This window comes from Nerophis lumbriciformis, linkage group LG05 (genome assembly GCF_033978685.3).
Source record: "Nerophis lumbriciformis linkage group LG05, RoL_Nlum_v2.1, whole genome shotgun sequence".
Lineage (NCBI taxonomy): Eukaryota > Metazoa > Chordata > Actinopteri > Syngnathiformes > Syngnathidae > Nerophis > Nerophis lumbriciformis.
The window spans coordinates 39,065,877-39,093,444 of record NC_084552.2 but is presented as its reverse complement, the minus strand read 5'-3'; the positions used below and the strand labels follow the sequence as shown (position 1 = coordinate 39,093,444).

Here is a 27,568-nt window from a genome sequence, read left to right as displayed (position 1 = left end):
ATTTTGCTACAATAATACTTCCATAGAGGGCACTTTTGCTGCTTTCTTAACCATGACAGGGTGGGAATTTCAGATGTGGGCACAACAATGTCCATGCAGCGAGGACATTAGGCTGAACACATACTGCGTCAGAATAACACACAGAATTAGCAATGCTGCTTTAATGGCTTCTAAACAGGAGAACGTAATCATTTTGACATGAACGAGCCACTCTATTGTCTGTGGGGCTCTAATTATCTGATGTCTAGCCATGGGACTTTTGACTTTCAAATGCAAAATGCTTTATTGGCAGTGCGAGAAGACAAGGGCACAGAGTTGCTTAAGTGTGACGGAATTATACGCTTAATGGCGATTTTAAATCTGGCGATTTAAGCCGGGCGATAAAGCAAAGAGAGAGCGTTCAAATTTTAAAGAAAGCCCCATGGGATTGGTGGTCCATTACGTAACGCCGGCCAACAATGGTATTATGATGATGGTGTAATCTCCCTCCATGCATTTGTGACTGGTTGTCTAACATGAGGATTTGCTCTGTAGATGAAATGAATGGTGCTCAATCATTCATGTGCACAATTAGGGCTTGTCCATGCCGCAAACCGAGCACGGCATGTTTGACCTTTGACCCAGCAGTTACTTAAGTCAAGGTTTGTGACATCTCTGGGGTTTACTTTTGGGAGTCGACTAGTACTTTAAAAAGTAGTTTGTGCACGTTCCAGATCTGTGCTGTGATGCGTTAAAGAAAGCGGCACAGTGCGAGAGGGTTTCCCAGGTCACATGACCAAATCCCAGTGGCAGGGTTTATTTTCAGCTCATGCTCGGTAATCACAATGCACTGGGACTGAAATGATTTTCCCTAAAATGAACTCTCAATTCAGAGATGCACTGTTTGATCGCACTGATCAATTAAAGCATCAATTGGTAATTGATTGAGTTGAGTTTGAGTTTATTCCGAACATGCAAGCATACAACATGATACATCACAATTTCCAGTTTCTCTTTTCAACATGTTCGAAAAGGAGTAGGAAGAAGCAGAGCTTATTTAATTCTACCCCTTTTCTTTTACATAACAGTTGCTAAAACTTTTGTTCACTTCCTGTTCTCAATTTATTCACAATATACTCCATAAGTAATCACAATACAAATAAATAAATAAATAATAATTGGTGAAGTAAGTTATATTTCATATGATGAGATAAATAAGATTATTTTGAGATTATAATTAGATTATAACCCTCACTTGCCTATCAATCTTGATTCTTTATTTTAGTTTGTAGGGCTGCAACGATTCATCAGCATCCTTGACAAAAATCGATAGTAAGAATTGTCGACAATAGTTGGTGACATCGTTGCTCGTGTTTTTCCGGGCATAAACAACAGAAATCGTCGGGAAGAGAAAAATAGAGGCGATCAAAACCTTTGCCTGTATTTTGAATTCCAGTTGCAGTGAAACTTGATGCTTGTTGTCTCTGTGCAGGTGCTGACGTAGATGACGTCACCAGGACGGGACATGACAGGTCGCAAGGGGATGGACCATAACGGGACCATGGCTGTGGAAGCCAATGAAAAAGCCTTGCCTCCGCACTGACCTGGCGCCCCCGCAGAGGACCGCCCACCCTCTCCAGCGCCCTCCTCATCCATGTTCTCCTTTCACATGGTCAGAGAAGCTCCTTTTGTATTTTTTATAACGGCTGCGTGTCGCTTCAGTCAACCGGCTTTGGACTCCGCTGCCTTTTGATGATCACGTCATCAGCAGCCATGTTTTTATTTGTACTTGCTAGCAAAGAAGAGAGAAAAAGGTCCGTCATGGCCGACTGGTGCTTGATGGGCCTTGCCCTCTTCAGCCTGGCCTTCAGTCAAAAAGTGGACCCGTCCAAGCACCCTGTGGTCACCACCAACTACGGCAAGCTGCGAGGGATCAAGAAGGACCTCAACAACGAAATCCTGGGCCCGGTGGAGCAGTACCTGGGCGTGCCCTATGCCACCGCCCCAATCGGCGACCGCCGCTTTCAGCCGCCCGAAGCCCCGGGCTCGTGGCAGGAGATCCGCAACGCCACCCAGTTTGCCCCCGTGTGCCCCCAAAACGTGCACGGGGTGCTGCCGGAGATCATGCTGCCCGTGTGGTTCACAGACAACCTGGACGTGGCGGCGGGCTACATCCAGAACCAGAGCGAGGACTGCCTCTATCTCAACGTCTACGTGCCGACCGAGGATGGTGAGTGCAGGCTGGGTGGGAGGAGCTATGGCTGACTCTCTGCTAAGCCCCGCTTCTGTCAGTCACACCAAGCATGGTTCACGCCAGCATCTATTGAAGTCTAAGATGTGATTGGCCAGTTGCTCTTAAAGGGGAGGGGCTTAGCAAATTGTCTGGTAGATCTTTTTTCTATTCCTCCTGTTCTTTCACAATCCTGCAAGTATTCCTGAATCTCTTCTTGCTGCAGATGCTGCATGTGGACAAAAGTATTGAGTCAATAATTAATCAAGTGGTCATTTCTTCTTTTTAACATAAACCTTTGGCCAATACTTAGTTTCTGACTTTTGGAAATATTTTACGGAAGGTGTTTTTTTTTCTTTTCCCCTGCAGTGCACTAAGCAGGTTGCATGCATGTTTGGGAGAGTTTGGTGTGGAAGAATCAATACTTTTGTCCATACAAATGCTTTGGGAGAAACTAAAAAAAGTGCACTATTATTGTCATTATATGCCTGATCTGTGTGCTTTTGTTGAAATGCAGTTTTTGAAGCTTGTGGACATGTATGTCTGTGGGACACTGTGTGTGTGTGTGTGTGTGTGTGTGTGTGTGTGTGTGTGTGTGTGTGTGTGTGTGTGTGTGTGTGTGTGTGTGTGTGTGTGTGAGAGAGAGAAAAAGAGACTTTATCCATGTCGTCTGTGATTCTCCTTTCCTCGTGATGTTTCTTTTTCCAGTTGAGACCAGCTGCATTTAGTCGAAGGTGTCGTCTTCTTCCTCACACACTTTTATTCAGTTTTTTTTAGCTTTTCACAGCTTGACACCCCCTCCCTCCTTTCTCTTTGCACATCTTCATCATTGCTGCTTATAGCTCCTCAGCCACATATAGGACCTGACGTCTGGAGTCTTTTTCACTGGTTTAAATTCATGTGTTTGTTAGCTCTTTTTTTTTTCTGGGGCAGCTAAATGTGCATAAAAAAAACGTGCGATTGCATACACGATAAAAGGTGAAGTGAGATTTTTTTTTTTTTTTTTTACTTCTTTTTTTTTTTTACACAAGTCCATTTGTGCACTCTACTTTTTAGTGCATAAACGAGCCACTCTTGTGGCTTTTTACTTGCATTTTTTTACCAGCTTTAAACAATATTAGATTGAAATGTGTATTTTTTCACTTTTTTATGAACCCGATGATATTGTTGTTGAATTAAAACCTCCTTTTCCCCGTGTGTATGGGCAACAGCCAAGCTTGTTTTGCAATAGGGTCAGGCATTAGGACCCAGGGGATCCTATTAGGCCTTCACGCAAACTGGGAGGGGCTCCGACAACGCCCCACTCCTGGAGATGATGTCTCATAAATCATAGTGAGTGGTTTTCATCTGGCTCCTGCAGAGTCACTCCAGATCGATGGACGCATGGAAGGGGGGCGTAGGGGTGGTGGGACGCTAAGGGAACGTGGTCGTTCACTGGCAGCCTCCAGCTTGCACACAAACCGCATTCTTCAAGCTTGCAGACTTATGCTGGGAACGACGACCACAAGAAAGTATAATTTGCGAGTCGTCCTCGTTTCTTTTTTTTTTTAACGTTTTTAACGTCAGACAATAAAGTGATGTATCACTTTTGCAAATTTTGTATTGCTCGTGCAAAAGGATGGACCCTCCCCCCCTCTCTAGCAGACTGGGGTTTAACCCTCCTAAGTGCTTACAAAGCGCCAATTAGGCCACCGGGTTCTACTTAATTAGCTCTGACCGAGGAGAGTTTACGCCTGCTCTGCCAGGCGGATCCTCCAGGATGTGAACTTCTCACCTCAGCAGCCTCGTTAGCGCCAGGCTTCTTAAGGGCGTGCACGCCCGTGATTATTCCATCCCTAGCGCCATCTATCTCTGTGATGCATCAGTCACCATCTGGCCGTCTTGCGATATTTCAATTTCCTTTAAAGATTCATCAGGAGCGGCTCGATGCTAACGCCATAACGCAGGCCGATAGCCTCGCTGCTGCACCGAGATGTTTCAAGAAATGAAAGAGGGGGAAAAAAAACTAATAGATTAATAATAGAAGGAGCACACCGAAGGTGCCAGCTTGCTGCAATAAAAAAGGGATGTGTAACTGCTGATGCAAAAAAATCTCTTTATTGTCCCGCTCATCTTTTCTCCTCTTGCCAGCTTAGCTTGCTTCGCTTTAAAGGGAAAAAATGCACAAAAGTCATGAATAGATCTGCATCGATCTGCAGAATCCGTATCTATATATGGTACACATCTAATAATAATACACCTGTTCTCTTTGTGTTGCTTGCTAATGCTAAAAGCAGAAAATACAACTATTTTTTAGGACAAAAAGTTTATTTTATAACACTTTATCTTGTTGACACCCTCTCAAACTAAATATTTCAGTGTGCAAGCAGAACGATGATGATTTCAATCGACATTTAAAACAATCTTTTGTGGTTTAGAACAGTAGCTATGTGCACATGAACACAATTAATCGGAATAAAAAATGCTTCATGTAAACACGTCATTCAGAATATTCTGATCCGATCACACACGTTCGGATCAAAATTTAATTCCGATCGAGACGTGTGGTTAATGCCAATATTCATTCAGATATAAGCGCATGAAAACACTACTGCTGAAATTTAGGTCAAAGTTATCTTTACTGCGCATGTCTTTCATGTCCGCTATACTTCGGGGGTGGAGCGGGGACTGAATTTAATAGTCTTGGAATGAAGCCCCCCCCCGGCCCCTCTCCATTCAACATGTACAGAAGTAGCGTTATATACTGTTGAATATGTTGTTTTAAAAACCCAGACTAGCAAAAACAAATGTATGGTCTGGAGTGTCGATGTAACAATAAAAGGCACATACACAGAATGTCGTAACATGAAGACTTGCCGCAACCTGCACATATCGCAACATGGAGGGCACAGAACAGCTCCATTTCAAAAAGAGAGGTAAAACAAAAGTAGTGAACAGAGTGAAACATGTATAAATAAATAATGTGACAACGTTGGACAGGCAAAAATGCACAGATCCATGTTTGTTTACAGTAGAAGTCACTGCTTCTTCGTTTTTCACTTCCTTTTCTGGTATGTGCTGTGCATGTCAAATAAAATATTCCAATTTAAGGTGTGATGCACGAAAATGCACGTCAAAATCGGGTCATTCATGATCAGCCGATACCAATGCAGATATCGATCTCATGTAGTAACTGTAAATTTTTCACTCGATTTATGGTGAGTGCCATTGACAATTTAACAATATCAGCACAATATCTAAATTTCCTTTTTCTCTTAAATTACATACAACTGTTTGATCAAAACAAAGTCAATAGTACACAATTACAAATCAAAATCACCGACTATCTGGGGAAGTATTCTCTGAATTTGTAACCATTAACAAAAACAACAAAAAAAAGATTTTGAGGAAATAAAAATCTTAATCAAATCACTCTAGTATCAATCATAAACTGATACTAAACTTAGTATCAACACCACTAGTTTTGGATGGATCCTCCCTCTTTTGTGTCGTGTACTGACCGTGACAATGTTGACAAACCAACAGTTGTTATATTATCTTCTCTCGAGACTCTTATTAATCTGCGTGTTAATTTCCTGTTAATATCTGCTTATTTTCTGCTGTAAAGTTGTTACATGTGCACTTGCTAAACTTTACTAAGTACCTACAGTATATCTTGTGTTGTTTTAGCTAGCTTAGCTATTAACATGTCAGCCCATGCTTGCTCTTGGTGTTCAGCCTCGTCCTCCATTGATCATAGTATTGATAATGATACTTACTATATTAAGAAATGCAGTTTATTTGCCGCAACGGTGGTGATTATTATTAACTTATGGAGTGGCTCCACATTGTGTATGGAGATCAGTGATGGGTAAGCTACTTGGAAAATGTAGTAAGCTAAGCTACAAGTTACTCTTGATTAAATGTAGCTAAGCTACTGGTGACGCTATCCCCAGAGAATTGTTGCAAGGTACACTACAAGCTTCACGGCAAAAGTAGCATACTACATGATATAAATGTATAACTTAATGTACAACTTTCCACCCAACAAGAGAAAAATGCGCAGTTTGATTGTTTATTAAGATAAACACTAGCTAGAAACATGCCCTCTGTCTGGCTTTTGAACATTTCTTTTAAATTGCGTACCATGTACAAATACGAGGGAAGAACACAAGAAACAAATTAAATAAAAGGCAGTGACACAATAATAATGATAAATAAACGCCATAATATATATTCTAATGGAGACTTTTCAGCACAGGATAAATTACTGTTTTAACAAAAACCACGGTGGCAAAATGACAATAACCAGGCTAAAGGAACAAAATATTTTTCTCCCAAAAAAAGACATTAGAGGGGAACTGCACACTGATGACGGATGGATTTGATTTTGATTTTTTTTTAAATGCATTCTAACTTGTAAATAAAAGTCTGCCTAAAACAGAGCCAATGGGAAGTCGTCAATTTCGGCCATAAAATCCAACAAACAACCACCCAAACAGCACCAACAATACTCCATTTACATTTTGTGACTTGAATATTAACCAAGTATTAGTGATATTGTTATTATAAGCGCTAACACAGACAAACTATTCATAGCGGCGATGTGATCACCAGTTTATACTGCTATGTTTACATCATCGAGTAGTCTGCTGTTTCCTCGCTTCCCTGCTTGTAGAAGTTTACTGTAGATCATTAATCATGCATCTCACCTGGATTGAAGGACTTATTCCGACAAGTTGGTACACTTTGACATCCAGTTGAAACCCGGTAATGGCGAGAGCGACACGAAAAGACGCATGGTTCCCCCTCCAGTTTTTTCGCGAGTATTATAAGCAATTCTTCATCTAAACAGTAATATAACAAGATGCTATCAATCGGCATCCTAATGACAGCAGACATTACACAGTAAGTGATGTTTTATGTTTGTTTGCTCTCATAAAGTCTGCAGTGAGTAGTAATCAGTGATGTTGTTGGAAAAAAGCGAACGTTGTGATGCGATTTTGAAATGAACGCGCTGCGTATTCTTAAAATGATCAAAATATGTAAATATTACATTTGATTATAAATGTGCCTGATATTACATTACATGTATACTCACATCATGTATATAAAACCTTAATGGAGGTGTTTGGATGTTTTTTTAAGGGCTTTATAGGCAGAATAGAGCAGCTCCAATAGGCTCCATTGTAAGCAGACTTTTGATCACGTTTAAATAATAGTTAGAATGCATAAAACAAAAATACATCCGTCGTCATGACTTTCATGATTGTGAACGATAAGCAAAATTCCAAAAAAAGTGCACTATCCCTTTAACAAACTCCATTCTTACATGAACGGAAATAAATTACACTGAACATTTTTAAAGTAAACCTATTTTCATGACTGTGGAACAGAGTCAAACAAAATGAAATTCCGCCCTAACTTCTACATTTTAAGTTGTTATATAGGTAATAATGTAACTGAGAGTGTACATATGGAACCAAATGGCCCCAATAAGGGTCCATGACTAATAACTGTCATTTAGCAGGGGACACCTTTCTCTTTGGCCCACCCCTATAATGTTATTCTTTTTCTCTGCCTACAGTTAATAAAAATAGTATCTATCTATAGCTTGACATAAAAAAAATTACTTGCGTGTTGTTTGGGAACAGTTGCTGATAGTAATGTGCAGTAAAACTTTGAACTAAACTCACCTTAATGTGTGTTCTTAAATATGTGTTCCACCTCTTCTATGTCGAGAGCAGTTTTGGTTTGGGCTTGCAAGGTAAAATACTACAATAAATGTTTTGGGCATTGTTTTATCCAAAGCATACATTTGTCCAAATGTGGCCAAGTAGACACATTGTGGGTTTCTTGGACGTCGTCTGCATTGCTAAAAGAAAATCTAAGGGAGAGAATCCCTCTGCCATCTTCCACTAGGCTTCTTTTTTACTTTTTTTAATCTACAACTCCCTCGTTGTCATTTGGGATGTGCGTGTCTGTTGTGATTTCCCTTCCTGGTTTGACGACCCGCCCTATCTTGCTTCTGATTGGCCTGTGGTTAGAGTGCCCGGTAGGTCGTGAGTTCAAACCCCGGCCGAGTCATACCAAAGACTATACAAATGGGACCCATTACCTCCCTGCTTGGCACTCAGCATCAAGGGTTGGAATTTGGGGTTAAATCACCAAAAATGATTCCCGGGCGCGGCCACTGCTGCTGCTCACTGCTGCCCTCACCTCCAAGGGGATGGGTCAAATGCAGAGGACACATTTCACCACACCTAGTGTGTGTGTGACTATTTAACTTTAACTGTCTGTAATGTTTTGTCTTAATCTTAACCAATCGTGACCAATCATTATGGATCTCTTCAGTATTTTTTGTCCCCTGCACCTGGAGTTGCAGTCTCTTTTTTTGTTTTTGTTCACTTTCTCTTCTCTCTCTCTCTCTTCTTATGTAGCTTGCAGCTTTGTAGCTAAGCTACCCGCTACATGGCTCTAAAAATAGCTAAGCTACGGAATAGCGACGCTTCTGCCAAGCTACTCATCATCATCATTTATTTTTATTCCTTTCATGAAAATGCATATATACAAGCCAGGTACAGTTCACACTTTCATTGTTTTTTTGTTTCTTATACATTTCTATGATGAGAAAGGAGCAGATTGAAGAATAATATTTTTATATTTATCTGCCCCCTTTTTTAACACAAATTATTTGAGATGACTTTATCACTGTTCCCTTCACCAACACCCGAACTCCAACATACTTTTAATTTTCATTAAAGCATTTTCCCAATGACACGTCCAATCAAAATTAAAAATCAGTTTGACATAATGCCAATTGTCTCTTTTTGTAACTTTTTAAATTAAAAAATATTCTTGCAACTTTTTAAGTCTTTCTTTAGAGAATTCCATGCTTTCACACCAGCGACTGGGAAATGTAGTCAGCTAGTGGGGATCGGCCATTGTGATCGGCATTAAAAGATATTAATCAGCAATGGCGATCACATACTTTTTCAAGAAAATTGGTGGCCAATTCACCGGCACATTCCTATCATTTATCTTTTAAAGATGATCACTTTTTGAACCTGTGTCTTGAAGACGAACATCACCACTGTTTTTCTTTCCGGACCAGTTGGAAAACACACTTCATAAACCTAATGTAGGTCACAACATTAGATACACCTGCACACACACCGATCAATACAGAGCTGCATTAGAAAAAAAGCTGATTTTACCAGCATTTATCTCACTGCATGTTGCATGTCGCTGTCATTAACGTTTTTGTGTGTCCGTATGCGGAGTAAAACTCTGTAACAACCTGGACTTACAACACAAGCAATGCCAAACTATTAATCGATTTAAACTATTATAGTCTTTAATTTGACCTGCTGTTGTATTCTGTCTCATAGTGTTAGCATGTGCTCAATGTTTCCTTACCATTTTTACTATGTTGTCTATTACCATTGTTGGTATATTCATTCTTCCTACATTGTTGATACAAATTATTGTTGCAGTGTAATAATTATTGTTACCTATGGTAATGCCACCATGATACAACCTTTGTATTATAATCCTTAAAAAAAGTAACAGTGAAACTCAATGTATTAATCACTGAATGGAGAATTGGGCATAGTATTGAATAAATGATCTTCTCACTCCCTTTAAGGCAAAACTGGATCATTATGCTAACATACTGTGCATTACCTTTTGCATTATATTAATTAATATTATCATGTGTTGTCTACCTTGTACTTTTTTCAATGTCATTGCCTGAAATAAATTAATAAATGAAAATAAATAATAAATGAATTGTGCGCATGTCAAGATTAGATGAAAATAATACTATATCCTACCTTTTTATTGTGTTTCCTCAAACTAAGGGAGGAGTTCACCGCCTACTGGCTTGCAGCTTTTCTTAACGCCCAAATAAGTACATCCACCTCACTGTGATGTCACAACGTAGCCCGACTTCAAAACAAAGCGTTCAGACGCACCCAAAACTAACGTGCAAGCTCAGGCCCAAATGCATGAACCTTCTGATTTGATACTTTGACATCATATTCAATATCAGAAATGACAAATTTCAGCGAAGTCCCCTTTAAAACAAAAAACAAACTGTATTTGTATTTATTGAACACAATAATAAATGCCTGTTTTCTTCTAATCACAGTCGGTTAATTGGTATTTACATAGCGGATCCTACTGATTCATTGTGAGAACAGTCTTATTTCAATTCTTCCTTTTTCTTGCGCCACCAGGAAGCATTGAAGCGTCCCCAAGCAATGTCAGTTATGAACTTTACCTACCTCACGTTGACTTATTTGAAGTTGCTGCGTGTGGTATAATAAAAGGTTTAGCAGTACAGGACAGTATGTTAATAGCATGGTGCTTCTTATGCGAAAAGAGGTAGAAAAGCCATATTTGGTGATGAATGCGTTGCTTTGAAGCCAGGAATGGAAGCTTGAAACAAAGATAAGATTTTTTTCCGTGTCCACTACGAGGCGGAACTTTAGAATCGCTGACTGCTGAGCTGGCGTAGCTTGTGTGGCCTTTTGAAGTTTATTAGAAATGTGCCCAGAAAGCACCTCCGCGAGGTGTGTGTATGTTTTTTAGCCAGATCAGGAAGGCAATAAAGAGCGTTTTGCCCTGAGACAATTTGATTAATTGAGGAAATAAATCCACAAACTGTCCCCCATGTCCTCAGCACCTCATTATAGGGAGAGGTCCATTTAGTTGTGAGAAACCTTCTCATCTCCCGTCTATCTTCCTGCATTATGCCAGACACGACTTCCTAATGCCCCCCACACCTCATTCGTTTAACCCGTCAGACTTTCTTGGAGATAGAAATCACTCAAGCTTGGAGAAAGAATTACTTTTACAAGTGCTTTCACTTTAGAGCAAACTACAGCTTTTTAAAGGGGCCCCATCCTGTATTTGTAACTTTTCAGATTTCTGTATGTTTAAAATGTTGTACTCTTCTTTTACATGTCGTGGAAGTGCAATATAATGAGGTTTAAGTTTATAGTGGTTTCATTTTTATAGCGCACCTAAACACCGTTAACAGGTCAGTCTGAGAACTCCACAAGATTGCCACGGGCGCTTTTGAATTTCTTACATCACATATTTAAGTAGTCAGTATATGGCAGCATCAGTTGTATTTTTATTTATTTTTTAATGGCAGCCAGGATTTTTTAAAATTTATTTTGGGATGTAAGAAGTGTAAACAGATTTTGTTTTTGTTTTCATGGTGCTAAAGACAGTACACAACAAACCTAAAATATTATTTATCTACACAATTCAAACAAAATAGCATCTTCAATACAATATCATCATCTGAAAAAACAACAGTAATAATAAACGAAAATTAAAACAAAGCATTTTAAAAGCAAAAGATTATAATGCCCCACCCCATCAGTCAGATCAAATAATTTGATTCTTCTATCAACAGTACAATACATTAATATATACAGTACATACAGTACCAATATATAATAACAGGATACATATAATTTATAAATTACATCCATTAATACTCACAATAATAAACCCACTCATCACTTCACCAAATGTGGTTTATATAAATACTAGGGCTATCAAAGTTAACGCGATAACGCATTAAATTGATGTTCATTTAACGGCAATATTTTTTTTTAACTGGCGATGAACATGCAAGCGTCTTTTTTGACCCTTGAGCCGTTCCGTAGCGGGAGAAAATTGGCTGCGTTCACTAGTTACTGTTGAGCCACAAGCGAGAACGTAACAAAACGAAACGAACAAAGAAAATGGTACATTATGGAAATACCACCTCCAAAGCTATTATTCGCCATGAGCTGTCTTCACTGGATCAAATGCCTGCTGCCGCGCTGTTTGGTGAAGCTTCACTTCCAATGTTTAGATTATAGTTGAAGTGTATTGATAACATGAAATGTAGATTGTTACTGTGACTGCTTTAAGTAAGATGGAATAAAAGCTCCACAGAAATGAAAGACGGTAGACAGGAATTTAATCTCGAGTCATTTTTTTATTGTGGACAGTCAGGTCCGTGGTCAAACCATGTCAAGACACCTTCTTAAACTAATCACACATTTCCGACTTCAAAATAAAAGTGCTCTTCTTTACATCAGGTTTAAATACAACAACAAATAAAAAAGTCTTACATTTCAATCATGCTTTGTCAAAAATGTTTTGCAATGTAATCTGTGATATTTCTACCGAAATAAATGCTAGTCCATCAGTTGAGAATATAGTGGGGGATTTTTTTTGTGGCAAGCTGAAATAAAGTCTATATTTTTTTATAACATTTTCTGGTTGATATTCCTCAATTACAGAATGATTAGTAGGTTGAGTATTAGACTTCACAAAGGAATAGAGACGGTCAAGACATTGTCATGCAGGGATATGCATACCATTAACCTGTACAACACGTAATGTACAGAATATAAGAAGTATTTATTCAGGTAGCAATATCACAGATTACATTACGAAACATCTTTGACAATCAAACCATGATTGTAACAATCCACTTTTGTGTCATTAATGCGTAAAACTGGTATATAAACATGGAAGTGTAGCTCCTTCTTTGAATGCAAGTGCTCCTACAGCAGGAATGCAAAGTCTATATTTCTACAAAATACAAAAACTGGCAAGACACGAACAGACTGCAGGTATTTGTTTTTATTGTCATTAAAAGCGTGTTTATGTTCATTGTGTGTTGAGCTGTTTGAAATGGCTTAATGTTTAAAACACATTTCATTAAAGCATTGTCATTGTTCAGTCATGGTATTAGAAACTTAAAAATCATATGTCGAAGTACACTTATTAATGATGAAAAATTACACCTATCTGCGATTATTGCAATTTATTTTGAGTTAACTATGAAAAATGCAATTAATCATGATTAAATATTTAAATCATTTGACAGCCCCAAGAAATGTATTAAACCTTTAAGATACTTTATTATTTTCCTTGTACTGCTTATACAACTTTTGTAGTTATTTTTAAATTGTGATGTTTTTTCTTTGTTTGATTTCCACATTTACTCCACAAACTGATATGCAAATACTTTGAAGGGTGATTTTTACACAAGACTACTTTAAATTCAATTTACCCCTCAAATTATTTTCCTTCTTTGCCGCTGAACATTCTTTGGATATTTGGATACATCAGAATTTTTTTAGCTTTACATATTACTTGTGCAGTTTAAATTTAACCAGATTTATTTTTTTTGACTTTATAAAGAGTAATTTTTGTGTGTTCCTAATAGACAACATATACTGATCTACTAATATCCACATAATATGCGCGAAAATGCGTGTGCAAACTACAAAATTGCTTGTACAATATTGGGTGTGTTGCGGGCAATCTACTAAGAAATTAAACATTTTAATTGGTGCACAAAGCCCTATTTAAATGAGTTTTTGAGTGTATTACTGGCAATATGCGCCCTCCACATTCATGTTATTGTGCTCTCCAACCTGTGTGCAATGTTTTTGAACTTGCGGCTGACAGTGCGCTCTGCGGTGAGGCAGTGGACCATCACAACAGCAGCTCATTCATGTGTGTGGAATGATCCAAACACAAGAAAAATACAGAGATTATTATGATCTATCTCCTATATGAAAAAACATCTATCTCCAATATTAAAAAATGTACGTCATGAAATAAATACCAGAATGCATCAAAATACATTGATTGCATTTGTTTTAATCAGACCCTTAAGTCATTTGGCAGCTAAAAATTTAAAAAAAATTATATTGCTAAATAGACTACCTTATTTTTCGGACTATAAGTCGCAGTTTTTTTCATAGTTTGGCCGGGCTCCAGTGCGACTTATATATGTTTTTTTCCTTCTTTATTATGCATTTTCGGCAGGTGCGACTTATACTCCGGTGCGACTTATACTCCGAAAAATACAGTAAGTCTAATATTTTTATTTTTGACAGTCAAAATATGTTGACACACACCTGTAGGACGTAGGATTAATTTTCCATTGTCTGTCTTTGCAGCACACAGCCGTGTGCGTAACAGTGTCAGTTTGCACGTACTTTTCAGAAGTGCGAAATAAAGACGCAAAATAACGCCCGCAGAACAATAATCAGCCTTGATAAATCACATTGCACGTGCTGAATGATTATATTTGCATCTTCTCCTCCCAGTATTGTGGCCGTTCTGATGAGCAGCATATATTCTGTATATTCATCAAGACAAGCACGCCAAATGGGTTGCCTTATTCTGCCAATCCTGCGCACGTGTTTTAGTACATGCAAACTTTTAGTAGATCAGGCCCGATGTGTATTTTTCTCTGTGCTCTTTTTTTTGTAATGTGCATAACTTTTGCAAGGGTCAACGCTGTTTCTTCAATATTCATTTTAGAGACTCATAAATTTCCATCCAGGGGTATCTAAAATCCAATCATTTATTTTATTTTTTTTTACTGTTTTTTAATAACTGTTAGCACGTAACCGGTTGAGGAGGGCCAGGAGTGGTGGTGGGCATGAGCTGACTCTCAACCCCTGACTAATCACATCAGAGTAAGCGCAGCAGGGACGGAGGCTGCCAGTTGAAGATTTCAACCAAGAGGAGAAGGATGCAGATTTGTCTTCTACACATTTTGAGATTTATTAAGTATTTTATTAGAATAAACGTACGACAGCGCTCCACTGGGATCCAATATATTTTTTTAAAGCCGCTGACATGAGCAGGACCCTTTAAGCTTTTTAATCCGGCCCACTCTACTTTTCCAATTTTTTTTTCGAACCTTTAACATCAAAATTGTAACTGATGCTAGGATTTGGAATATGATTTGAATAGGATATTTTGAAATGACCTGACGGCAATCATAGGCAGTGTGTCTCAGCAGCTCCGAGTACATGATGGGGGGTTTGTTTACAGAGTGAGCAAGGACAAAAACGGAGTATCCAAAGGTCTGCAAAACATTTGGGTATTTTTTTGTCTCTTTTTGCTGTGTTTTTGCTTTGTAGTGATTGGGTTCTTCCACTGCAACAAACAGCCTCCCCTAAACTGTTCCAACAAGGAGCGAGCATATCCGGTTATCCATCTTGCAATCATGAAGGGAGGATGCGGGGGGTGTTGCCTGGGTAACCATTGACTACTTCCTGCATCCTTGTGTTAGGCCACCAGTCACTGAATGAAGGAATTAGCGATGGCTCAGTCCCATGGCTATTTATAGCCTGTAAGCCAAATAAAGTTAGGGTGGGGGTCGTTGGATATTGTAGTGTTGTCCCTTGGGTGGGCTTTTGTACCGCACGTCACATGTTGCTCATAATCTCTCTGTGCAGCACACCCTCCCCATCATCTCTTTAATGGCTGCCGTTTTCATCTCCCCCTCCCTAAAATTCTCATCCACCGACCGGCACGCTGGCAGATGAGCAATAGAGACAGTAATGGGACTCAGTCTGCTCATTTAAATGATCCATTCAGGCTCGGGCGCGGTGAATTGACTTTTCAACGCCACTTAAATAATCGCACAATCTGCGACGGAGTCTGATTTAAGTGCGAGGCGAAGAAAGTACATCTGATTGTGTTCTATTAAAGATCACAGGAGCGCTCTCCATTTATCCTAACCATTGAGTGTGTGCGCACAAACTTGAAATTACAACGTGTGCGTGCAACTCACAACGACCATGCTGACTTTTGATTGACACCACTCCATTCATGGTTTGTATGGTAATGTCAATTAGGGTAAGCAATATCTTACTTGCACAAGCAGAACAGATCACATTCAAATAGTATAATAGTAGTAAGCTGCACGGTCAGCAGTTTTCATGTAATTGTGGTCGGCCATCTTGTTTGGTGAAAATCTTAATGCAAACTTATTTGTGACTCTTTTCTAAGTCATCTTGCAACCTTGAGAAGAAGCCTGCAGCCTTAGAGACACGCTGACACACACTTCAGTCACATGTGCACGCGCGAGGTGATATTATGGGATGCTGCATGTACAATGCTTCTACTACTCTCACAGCACCTCAAAGGACCATTTCTTCTTCTCTTCAGGCTTTCTGAAGCCGAGCAAAGTGCCAGCAGTGAATGCGAATACGAATCCTCCCACCCCTCCCACACACACACACACACACACGCATGACCACCAAAACACACCATCCCCTTTCCTGCTCACATGCACACACACACACACACACACATATATATACATGCATATACATATATAAAAGAGAAACTGTGAATCATTTAAGCAAACAATACTCTTCGTGTTTCTCGGTTCCTGTGATTTGATAGCCTATAGAAGAGGTTTGCAAGTAACTAGCGGAACATAATACGGTTAGGGATCTTGCAGATTTTCTACAGAATATTTTTGGCCTGATCTACTAAGAACCCAAATAAGCTAAAAATTGTGTGTACAATGGTGTGTGTGTGTTGTGGGTGATCTACTAAGACTGTGTGTACAATTGAGAAGTGGTGTATACCGCCCTATTTCAATGAGGTTTTTGCGTGTACTGCCGGCTGTCACCACAGAGACAATTATTTACTGCACACCCATTGTATCATATGCTCCAAACTGTAGTGTGATGTTGTGTTGCGGAAAATGCTGCACCGATCATTCCCAATCCCTATGTGAGACAACCACACATGTCTTTCTTTTTTTTTATGCATTGTAAATAAAGGCTAGCAAGAGTCAGCTAACAATGGCAGGAACGGGTATTCGATTTATTTCACCTATAAAGCACTCTAAAAACTTTTAAAAACCTTTAACCTTTTATATACATGTAAGTATATATGTAACGTAGTAATAAGTAGTATTTCCGTCCTTTGGTCATTTTTGTTACGATCCGGCATGGTGTGATGTTTGTGCTTCTAAAAGTGCGGAGGAAAGCAGGTGGCTTGCAGGTAAGATCATGATTTAATTCCAAGACGCAAGGGAAAAAAATAAAACTTCGGTACAATCCTAAGCATGGAATGAACCTTGAAGGTAGCTCGAGGCCTACGAGTGAGACAAATTACATGCGAAGAAAGTAAACAGCCAAAATGCTCGTAGAGCGTACTTAAACAGTTGCGTGTAGCAAACGATAAACCTGTGGTTGTCAGGCTTGTCCCTGTGTTTTAGTTTTTTCTCTGATTTTGTCTTAGTTTTCTGTCCAGCACTTTTATTTTGTCTTTATTTCCTACTTGTCTCCCTGAGTGCTGTGTCCCTTCAGCTGTGGCTGATTGGCACCTGGCCACACCTGGTGTCAATCAGCCAGCTGCTATTTATACCTGCCCTACCCTCCAGTCACTGCTGGATCATTGTCATCACTACCTGTCGTGTCATTGCCAATGTCATTATAGTGTCTACCTGTCCTTGTCGCCGTCGTCATAGCGGTAAGCTGTTCCTTATAGCTATTTACGGTTGGTTTCTCCTAGCTTCTTGTTTTCCTGTTAGCCAGATCCTGTTAGCCGTTTGCTATTTCCAGTTTTTCTGTTTTCTGGTTCCTGTTTCCATTTTGCCTGTTCCTAGTTTGTGTTTTTACTTTATTTTGAACATTAAATCATGTTTTCCCGTATCACGCCTTCCGCCTTCTCTGCATCTTGGGGTTCGTCACCAGCAAACTCTGACATAATGATTCAGCCAAATTCGAATCTCGCAGAGATGTCCATGGCGGAGAGGCTTAACAAAGCTTTGGACTTAATGGCTAATCTGAAGAAAAGTTCGGCCGCTTTTCAAGCCCTCTCCCACCCACCCCTGTCGTCTGTGGTCCTATCTGGGGACGTCTGGGATCCGTCCCTTGGGGGAGGGGCTATGAGTAGCAGTGCAGCTGGGGAGGCACAGCTACTTCTCACCCCAGTGGGTCTGCAACAGACGGCGCCATCCTCTCCGGTGGGCCGGCAGACGCCACCATGCAGTCCGGTGGGCCGGCAGACGCCACCATGCAGTCCGGTGGGCCGGCAGACGCCACCATGCAGTCCGGTGGGCCGGCAGACGCCACCATGCACTCCGGTGGGTCTACAACCTACGACACCACCATCCTGTCCGGTGGGCCAGCAGCAGACGGCGCCACCACCCTCCTCTCCGGTGGGCCAGCAGCAGAGGGCGCCACCATCTTCCTCTCCGGTGGGCCAGCAGCAGAGGGCGCCACCCTCCTCCTCTCCGGTGGGCCAGCAGCAGCGGGCGCCACCATCCTCCTCTCCGGTGGGCCAGCAGCAGAGGGCGCCACCATCCTCCTCTCCGGTGGGCCAGCAGCAGAGGGCGCCACCATCCTCCTCTCCGGTGGGCCAGCAGCAGAGGGCGCCACCATCCTCCTCTCCGGTGGGCCAGCAGCAGAGGGCGCCACCATCCTCCTCTCCGGTGGGCCAGCAGCAGAGGGCGCCACCATCCTCCTCTCCGGTGGGCCAGCAGCAGAGGGCGCCACCATCCTCCTCTCCGGTGGGCCAGCAGCAGAGGGCGCCACCATCCTCTTCTCCGGTGGGCCAGCAGCAGAGGGCGCCACCATCCTCTTCTCCGGTGGGCCAGCAGCAGACGGCGCCACCATGCACTCCGGTGGGCCAGCAGAGGGCGCCACCGCCATCCTCCCCGGTGGGCCAGCAGAGGGCGCCACCGCCATCCTCCCCGGTGGGCCAGCAGAGGGCGCCACCGCCATACTCCCCGGTGGGCCAGCAGAGGGCGCCACCGCCATCTTCTCCGGTGGGCCAGCAGAGGGCGCCACCATCGTCTCCGGTGGGTTCTCCCACACCGGCGGACGAGCCGCCTCGCCAATTGCGGCGGCGTTCAACTCGCCGTCGCCACCTAACTCTTCCCCGCTGGTTGCGGGGACACTTGGCCTGGTGGCCCACCTCCTTGTCCTCCCTCCACCGTCCCTGACAGTTTGACTGTGTTTTAGTTTTTTCTCTGAGTTTGTCTTAGTTTTCTGTCCAGCACTTTTATTTTGTCTTTATTTCCTACTTGTCTCCCTGAGTGCTGTGTCCCTTCAGCTGTGGCTGATTGGCACCTGGCCACACCTGGTGTCAATCAGCCAGCTGCTATTTATACCTGCCCTACCCTCCAGTCACTGCTGGATCATTGTCATCACTACCTGTCGTGTCATTGCCAATGTCATTATAGTGTCTACCTGTCCTTGTCGCTGTCGTCATAGCGGTAAGCTGTTCCTTATAGCTATTTACGGTTGGTTTCTCCTAGCTTCTTGTTTTCCTGTTAGCCAGATCCTGTTAGCCGTTTGCTATTTCCAGTTTTTCTGTTTTCTGGTTCCTGTTTCCATTTTGCCTGTTCCTAGTTTGTGTTTTTACTTTATTTTGAACATTAAATCATGTTTTCCCGTATCACGCCTTCCGCCTTCTCTGCATCTTGGGGTTCGTCACCAGCAAACTCTGACAGTGGTGAGTGAACAGTGACACGGGTATTTAAAGCGGCGTGATTAGTGAAGTGAAGTGAATTATATTTATATAGCGCTTTTCCCTAGTGACTCAAAGCGCTTTACATAGTGAAACCCAATATCTAAGTTCCATTTATAAACCAGTGTGGGTGGCACTGGGAGCAGGTGGGTAAAGTGTCTTGCCCAAGGACACAACGGCAGTGACTAGGATGGCGAAAGTGGGAATCGAACCTGGAACCCTCAAGTTGCTGGCACGGCCACTCTACCAACCGAGCTATACCGCCCATTAGCAACAAAAACAGCTGGTGGGGACACTAACCACTAAACAAAGGCAGGTGCGTCTAATCAGTGCACCTAGTAACAAGAAAGTAAACACAACGAGCCAAATGGTGCTAGAAACAAAACTAGACTAAACATAGGAAAAGGCCACCAAACATAAACTAAGACATGACCCGGGTAACAGATCATGACAATTTTTAACATACAGCAACGTATTAATTTCACAGACGTTCTCATTTTCCTTCAACAACAAAAACAACACTGCCACTCATGGATGACTTCATGAGAGCCAACGACGACTACTTTGGAACAAATGATAAGGAGGATAATGATATAAGGAGGATAAACTACAAATCTTCAAAGTTGACTGAGGAGCAGATCCAACAAGTAGCAGTATTGCTAAGTACTGAACAAGAAAGACAAACTACAAACGTAATGATAGAATCACTTACAATGTCTGCTCTCACTGGGATGCCGACTGAAGGGATGCTTATATCTTTCAGCACAAGATGTTTGTTCCCCCAAAAGATAATGAATTCACCATAATCCTCACTCCAGAGGTTAAAAAAAGATGGGCGCAAAACAAGCATCTTTTCGTGTATTTCTCTCAATTTTTTCTGGTCTAAATTTAATTTCAAAGTTGACCAACTTCTTGGTTTATGACCACAACCTTCACTATACAGATGAGAAGCATAACTAATAATCTAGCATGAATTTTTACCAACTCAGGGGTGATGCCGAAGCTCACCAACTCAGTATGTCAATAGCTGCATAAGCTAGTTAGCTCACTGTGATCACGAACAACGTTTTTCTGTGTTAGTTCTTATATTAGCAATGTTGCTAATATGCAGGTCATGGCATGTAAATGGAGTATTGTTGGTTTGTAGATGTTTTTTAGAGGAATGCAGAGGAGAAATGAAGAACTCCCATAAGCTGCATTGTTAGCCACCTAGTACTTGCTGTATATTACCAATTAGCATGCATAAAAAAAGAAAAACATATGCCTTACGTAGGGTTTGTGAATGATAAAAGTACAAATACAATTCCAGTGCACTTACTCTTTAAGTCATCGAATAGATATACAATTATAAACGGCATTGTTAAATAGACTATGGACCTAATTTACTTAAAGTTTGCGCGTACTAGAACACATGCAAACCTGATAGCACACGCAAAGCTGATCTACTAAACGTGTGCAAAGTGGATTGCGTCTGTTAAGTGAGCAGAATAGGGCGTAAATTGGCACTATGTTATTTATCAACACTCATCATTGTTTTGCGATGATTATTTTTAGCACGTCTCATAAGGACGTGCAAACTGACAGTTCCGCACACCGCTGCAGAGATAGATGATGGACAGACGAGAATCTTCCGTCGTACGTGTGTGTGTCAACATTTTAGACGGTCAGAGATAAATAAAAAAAAAATATATATATATTAGACATACTGTCTCAGCAATTTCCTTTTATAATTTAATTTACTACTGGATGAATTATGGGGCTGATTAAAAATAATTCAGTTGTTTGCATGCTGGCGTTTTTTTAATGTTGTTTTTTTATTTAGGAAATATATTACTATATTATATCTCCTACATTAAAAGATGTCTTTCATTATGCGTTTTAATGCATTTGAGTTATTCCAGACACAGAAATGCGCTGGCGATGCGCTCCACAGCCTCGCGCCCAGAATTAAGTGACAGTGTGCACATGTTTCTGTTGTCTCGATTGTGATTCAGAAAAGGTGTTACAGATTATAGATGTGTGCTGCTGGTTCAACACATCGCACACATGTAGGTGCATGATAACATGAATGTGCAGAAAATGATGGTCTGTCTCTGTGGTAAAAGCCCTGTATGCATCCAAAATCCTCATTTACATAAGGTGGTCTGCACCAATTTTCTATTGCACACGCAGTCATCAGTGTTACTAAATCACACACAACATGCCCACTCATAGTACATGCTTTTTGCAAACACAGCCTAGCGTGTGCTATTTGGATCTTAGTAAATCAGGCCCTATATGTCTAACACGTTTTATTCATGACAGTCCAAATATGTCGGCACATACAAGGACAAAGGATTCTCTCTACTTCCTCTCTCCTTGTAGTGATTGCCTCATCACACAGCCGCTTGTGCGTTTCTGTGCCAGTTAGCTTGTGCACTCCAAGCGTGCTAAATATAGACGCAAAACGGTGATCGCAAATCAATTTTAGCCCTAATAAATCACATTGTTAGTGTTAAATGATTATCATCCATCCATTTTCTACCGCTTGTCCCTTTCTGGACAAATTGCCACCTCTGCGCGGGACCAACACATATATATATATGTATATATATATATATATGTATATATGTATGTATTTCCATGTATTGGTCCCAGTATTGGGGGCGTTCTGGTGAGCAAAATATTTTCACACAATCCATTTAGACACACTAAATGGAGTGTGCTCTCTATTTTGCTCAGGGGACAAGCTTAGTAAATTAGCTTCAAATCAATCAATCAATCAATGTTTTGTTTATGTAGACCTTAATCACAAAAGCCTCAAAGGGCTTCACAAACCACAACAACCTGATCTGATCCCACATCCGGACAAGAAAAAAGTCAACCCAATGGGAACATTGAGAAACCTTTGGAGGGACAGCAGATGTGGGGACCCCAGACCTCTCCACACAGGAGAGGGGGAAGATCAACTGGTCTAAAAAAGGGGTCTATTTAAAAGTTAGGGTGTGTAAATTACTTTTAAGATGGGACTTAAATGCTTCTACTGAGGTAGCATCTCTAACTGTTACCGGTAGGGCATTCCAGTGAACTGGAGCCTGAATAGAAAACTCTCTATCGCTCGCAGACTTTTTTGGGACTCTGGGAATTACTAATACGCGGAGTTCTTTGAACGCAGATTTCTGGCCGGGACATATGGTACAATACAATCAGCAAGATAGGCTGGAGCTAGACCGTGTAGTATTTTATACCTAAGTAGTGAAACCTTAAAGTCACATCTTAAGTGCACAGGAAGCCAGTGCAGGTGAGCCAGTTTAGGCGTAAAATGATCAAACTTTCTTGTTCTTGTCAAAAGTCTAGCAGCCACATTTTGTACCAACTGTAATCTTTTAATGCTAGACATAGGGAGACCCGAAAATAATAGGTTACAGTAATCGAGATGAGAAGTAACGAACGCATGAATAATGATCTCAGCGTTGGTGGTGGACAAAATGGGACGGATTTTAGCGATATTACGGAGATGAAAGAAGACTGTTTTAGTAACACTCTTAATGTGTGACTCAAATGAGAGAGTTGGGTCGAAGATAATACCCAGATTCTTTACGGAGTCGCCTTGTACAATTGTTTGGTTGTCAAATGTTAAGGTGGTATTATTAAATAAGTGTCGGTGTCCAGCAGGACCGATAATCAACATTTCCGTTCCACGTCCCAAGAGCTAGCTTCTGTAGCCGAGGATCGGACCGCCAAGTGCCCTGCCTTCGGCTACCGCCCAGCTCACATTGCACCCGACCTCTATGGCCCCTGCTATGGGTGGTGAGCCCATTGGAGGGGGGACCCACGTTGCCTCTTCGGGCTGTGCCCGGCCGGGCCCCATGGGGACAGGCCCGGCCACCAGGCGCTCGCCATCGTGCCCTAACTCCGGGCCTGGCTCCGGAGGGGGGCCCCGGTGACCCGCGTCCGGGCGAGGGAAATCTGAGTCTCGGTTCTTGCATTTCCATAGAAGTCTTCGAGCTGCTCTTTGTCTGATCCCTCACCTAGGACCTGTTTGTCTTGGGAGACCCTACCAGGGGGCATGGAAGCCCCCGGACAACATAGCTCCTAGGATCATTGGGACACGCAAACTCCTCTACCACGTTAAGGTGGCAGCTCAGAGAGGAGTGTTTTCTTAGTGGTAAAATGCAAAAAGTTGCTGGACATCCATTGTTTAATTTCATTAAGACACGCCTCCAGGTGACTACAATCTGGCATGTTGGTCAGCTTTAGGGGCATGTAGTGTTGGTGTCATCAGCATAACAGTGAAAGCTAACACCGTATTTGCGTATGATGTCAACTAGCGGCAGCATGTAGTCGCTGAAGAGTGCAGGGCCAAGAACTAAACCCTGTGGAACTCTGCACGTTACCTTAACATACTCCAAGGTCACATTGTTTTGGGAGACACACTGCATCCTGTCATTAAGATAGGAGTTAAACCAAGAAAAGGCTAAGTCTGACATACCAATACCTGTTTAGATAGGATTGTTTTAATAGAATGTTGTGATTGACAGTATTGAAAGCAGCACTAAGATCAAGTAGCAGCAACATGGATGAAGCATAAGCATCCATAGTTAGCAATAGATCATTAGTCATTTTTGCGAGGGCTGTCTCCGTAGAGTGATTAGCCCTGAAACCAGACTGAAAGGGTTCACAGAGATTGTTAGACAAGTGTTCATTGAGCTGCTGTGCAACAATTGTTTCAAGAATTTTAGAAATAAAGTAGCAGTGTGACACTGGCCGGTAGTTTAGCAGATCGTCTGAATTAGGTCTTTTGTGCTAAGGATAAAAAACGCCCATTTGGAATGCTAAAGGAACAGTACCAAAGGAAAATAATAAGTTAATAATATTTAGCAATGATGGCTGAGATAGGCTCCAGCGCCACCCGCGACCCCGAAGGGAATAAGCGGTAGAAAATGGATGGATGGATGGGTCCTAATATTACAAACATCTTGATAAGTTTCCCAGGAAGTGGGTTAAGTAAACATAAAGTTAGCTAAAACATTAGTTTTAGCTAAGGTAACAGTGTGTTTTTGAGTTATTAAATTATCACTCCATGCTTGATGGAAAACCTCAAGTTTAGTTGCACGACATTTGCATTTCAGCTTTTGACATGATAGTTTAAAAGCTCTAGTTGCGTCCGCGAAAGCTATCAAGTTTGCACTTGTTTTGATACACGCAAACCTTTAGTAGATCAGGCACTAGTTTTGCATTTTGTGCGCACCCCAGACTGTGTTTAATCTCCTACCAAACACGACAAATTGATAAATGTTGCCTTTAAACATGCCTAACGTTAGCTTTGCTGGTTTGAAAAATGTTTGTCTTTTTTTCCCCCTCAAAGTGTGTCACGTCCTCTGAAGCAGTGTTTTTCAACCACTGTGCCGCGGCACACTAGTGTGCAGTGAGATACAGTCTGGTGTGCCGTGGGAGATGATCTAATTTCACCTATTTGGGTTAAAATATTTTTTGCAAACAAGTAATTATTGTCTGCAAATTATGTGTCGGTGTTGTCTAGAGCTCGGCAGTGTAACCGTGTAATACTCTTGCATATCAGTAGGTGGCAGCCGGTAACTTAATTGCTTTGTAGATGTCAGAAACAGTGGGAGGCAGCGTGCAGATAAAAAGGTGTGTAATGCTTAAACCAAAAATACACAAAAGGTGAGTGCTCCTAAGAAAAGGAATTGACACTTAGGGAAGGCTATGCAGAACAAAACTACTTTTTACTAGTTTTACTACTTACGTAAAAAATACTACACGGTCTAGCTTCAGCCTATCTTGCTGATTGTATTGTACCATATGTCCCGGCAAGAAATCTGCGTTCAAAGAACTCCGGCTTATTAGTGATTCCCAGAGCCCAAAAAAAGTCTGCGGGCTATAGAGTGTTTTCTATTCGGGGTCCAGTACTCTGGAATGCCCTCCCGGTAACAGTTAGAGATGCTACCTCAGTAGAAGCATTTAAGTCCCATCTTAAAACTCATTTCTATACTCTAGCCTTTAAAGGCCTACTGAAATGTGATTTTCTTATTTAAACAGGGATAGCAGGTCCATACTATGTGTTATACTTGACCATTTCGCGATATTGCCATATTTTTGCTGAAAGGATTTAGTAGAGAACATCGACGATAAAGTTCGCAACTTTTGGTCGCTGATATAAAAGCCTTGCCTGTACCGGAAGTAGCAGACGAGTAGCGTGACGTCGCAGGTTGTGGAGCTCCTCACAGCACCACATTGTTTACAATCATAGCCACCAGCAGCGAGAGCGATTCGGACCGAGAAAGCAACGATTTCCACATTAATTTGAGCGAGGATGAAAGATTCGTGGATGAGGAAAGTGAGAGTGAAGGACTAGAGGGCAGTGGGAGCGATTCAGATAGGGAAGATGCTGTGAGAGGCGGGTGGGACCTGATATTCAGCTTGGAATGACTAAAACAGTAAATAAACACAAGACATATATATACTCTATTAGCCACAACACAACCAGGCTTATATTTAAAATGCCACAAATTAATACCGCATAACAAACACCTCCCCCCTCCCGTCCATATAACCCGCCAATACAACTCAAACACCTGCACAACACACCAAAGTACCGTTCACCTCCTCAAAGTTCATACAGCACATATATTTCCCCAAAGTCCCAAAATTTACGTACGTGACATGCACATAGCGGCACACACGTACGGGCAAGCGATCAAATGTTTGGAAGCCGCAGCTGCATGCGTACTCACGGTACCGCGTCTGCGCATCCAACTCAAAGTCCTCCTGGTAAGAGTCTCTGTTGTCCCAGTTCTCCACAGGCCAAAGGTAAAGCTTGACTGTCATCTTCCGGGAATGTAAACAATAAAACACCGGCTGTGTTTGTGTTGCTGCAGTCGGCCGCAATACACCGCTTCCCACCTACAGCTTTCTTCTTTGCTGTCTCCATTGTTCATTGAACAAATTGCAAAAGATTCACCAACACAGATGTCCAGAATACTTTGGAATTTTGCGATGAAAACAGACGACTTAATAGCTGGCTACCATGCTGTCCCAAAACGTCCTCCACAATCCATGACGTCACGCGCTGACGTCATCATACCGAGACAGTTTTCAGCAGCATATTTGGCGCGGAATTTAAAATTGCACTTTAGTAAGCTAACCCGGCCGTATTGGCATGTGTTGCAATGTTAAGATTTCATCATTAATATATAAACTATCAGACTGCGTGATCGGTAGTAGTGGGTTTCAGTAGGCCTTTAAATAGACCCCCTTTTTAGACCAGTTGATCTGCCGTTTCTTTTCTTTCTCCTCTGCCCCCCTTTTCCCTGTGGAGGGGGAGACACACAGCTCCGGTGGCCATGGATGAAGTGCTGGCTGTCCAGAGTCGGGACCCGGGTGGACCGCTCACCTGTGTATCGGTTGGGGACATCTCTGCGCTGCTGACCCATCTCCACTCGGATGGTCTCCTGCTGGCCCCACTATGGACTGGACTCTCACTATTATGTTAGACCCACTATGGACTGGGCTTTCACAATATTATGTCAGACCCACTCGACATCCATTGCTTTCGGTCTCCCCTAGAAGGGGGGGTTACCCACATATGCGGTCCTCTCCAAGGTTTCTCATAGTCATTCACATCGACGTCCCACTGGGGTGAGTTTTCCTTGCCCTTATGTGGGCTCTGTACCGATGATGTCGTTGTGGCTTGTGCAGCCCTTTGAGACACTTGTGACTTAGGGCTTTATAAATAAACATTGATTGATTGAACTAAAACTGAACTGACTACAAAGTAAACAAAAACAGAATGCTGGACGACAGCAAAGACTTACTGTAGAGCAAAGAAGGCGTCCCCAATGTACATCCGAACATGACATGACAATCAACAATGTCCCCACAAAGAAGGATAAAAACAACTGAAATATTCTTGATTGCAAAAACAAAGTAGATGCGGTAAATATTGCTCAAAGGAAGACATTAAATTGCTACAGGAAAATACCAAAAAAAGAGAAAAAGCCACCAAAATAGGAGCGCAAGACAAGAACTAAAACACTACACACAGGAAAACAGAAAAAAAAC

At 41.7% G+C, this 27,568-nt stretch overlaps 1 protein-coding gene across 5 annotated transcripts in view; it reads left to right on the top strand.

The window, feature by feature from the left end:
* nlgn2a (neuroligin 2a) overlaps positions 1-27,568 on the top strand; it is a 440,867-nt gene that overhangs the window by 287,451 nt on the left and 125,848 nt on the right. For all 5 annotated transcript variants that reach the window (XM_072913207.1, XM_061960378.2, XM_061960372.2 and 2 more), the window contains 2 exons: positions 1,472-1,651; positions 1,776-2,209. In XM_072913207.1, the coding sequence (XP_072769308.1) occupies positions 1,557-1,651; positions 1,776-2,209 (529 nt within the window). In that variant the 5' untranslated portion in view covers positions 1,472-1,556. The remainder of the gene's footprint in view (positions 1-1,471; positions 1,652-1,775; positions 2,210-27,568) is intronic.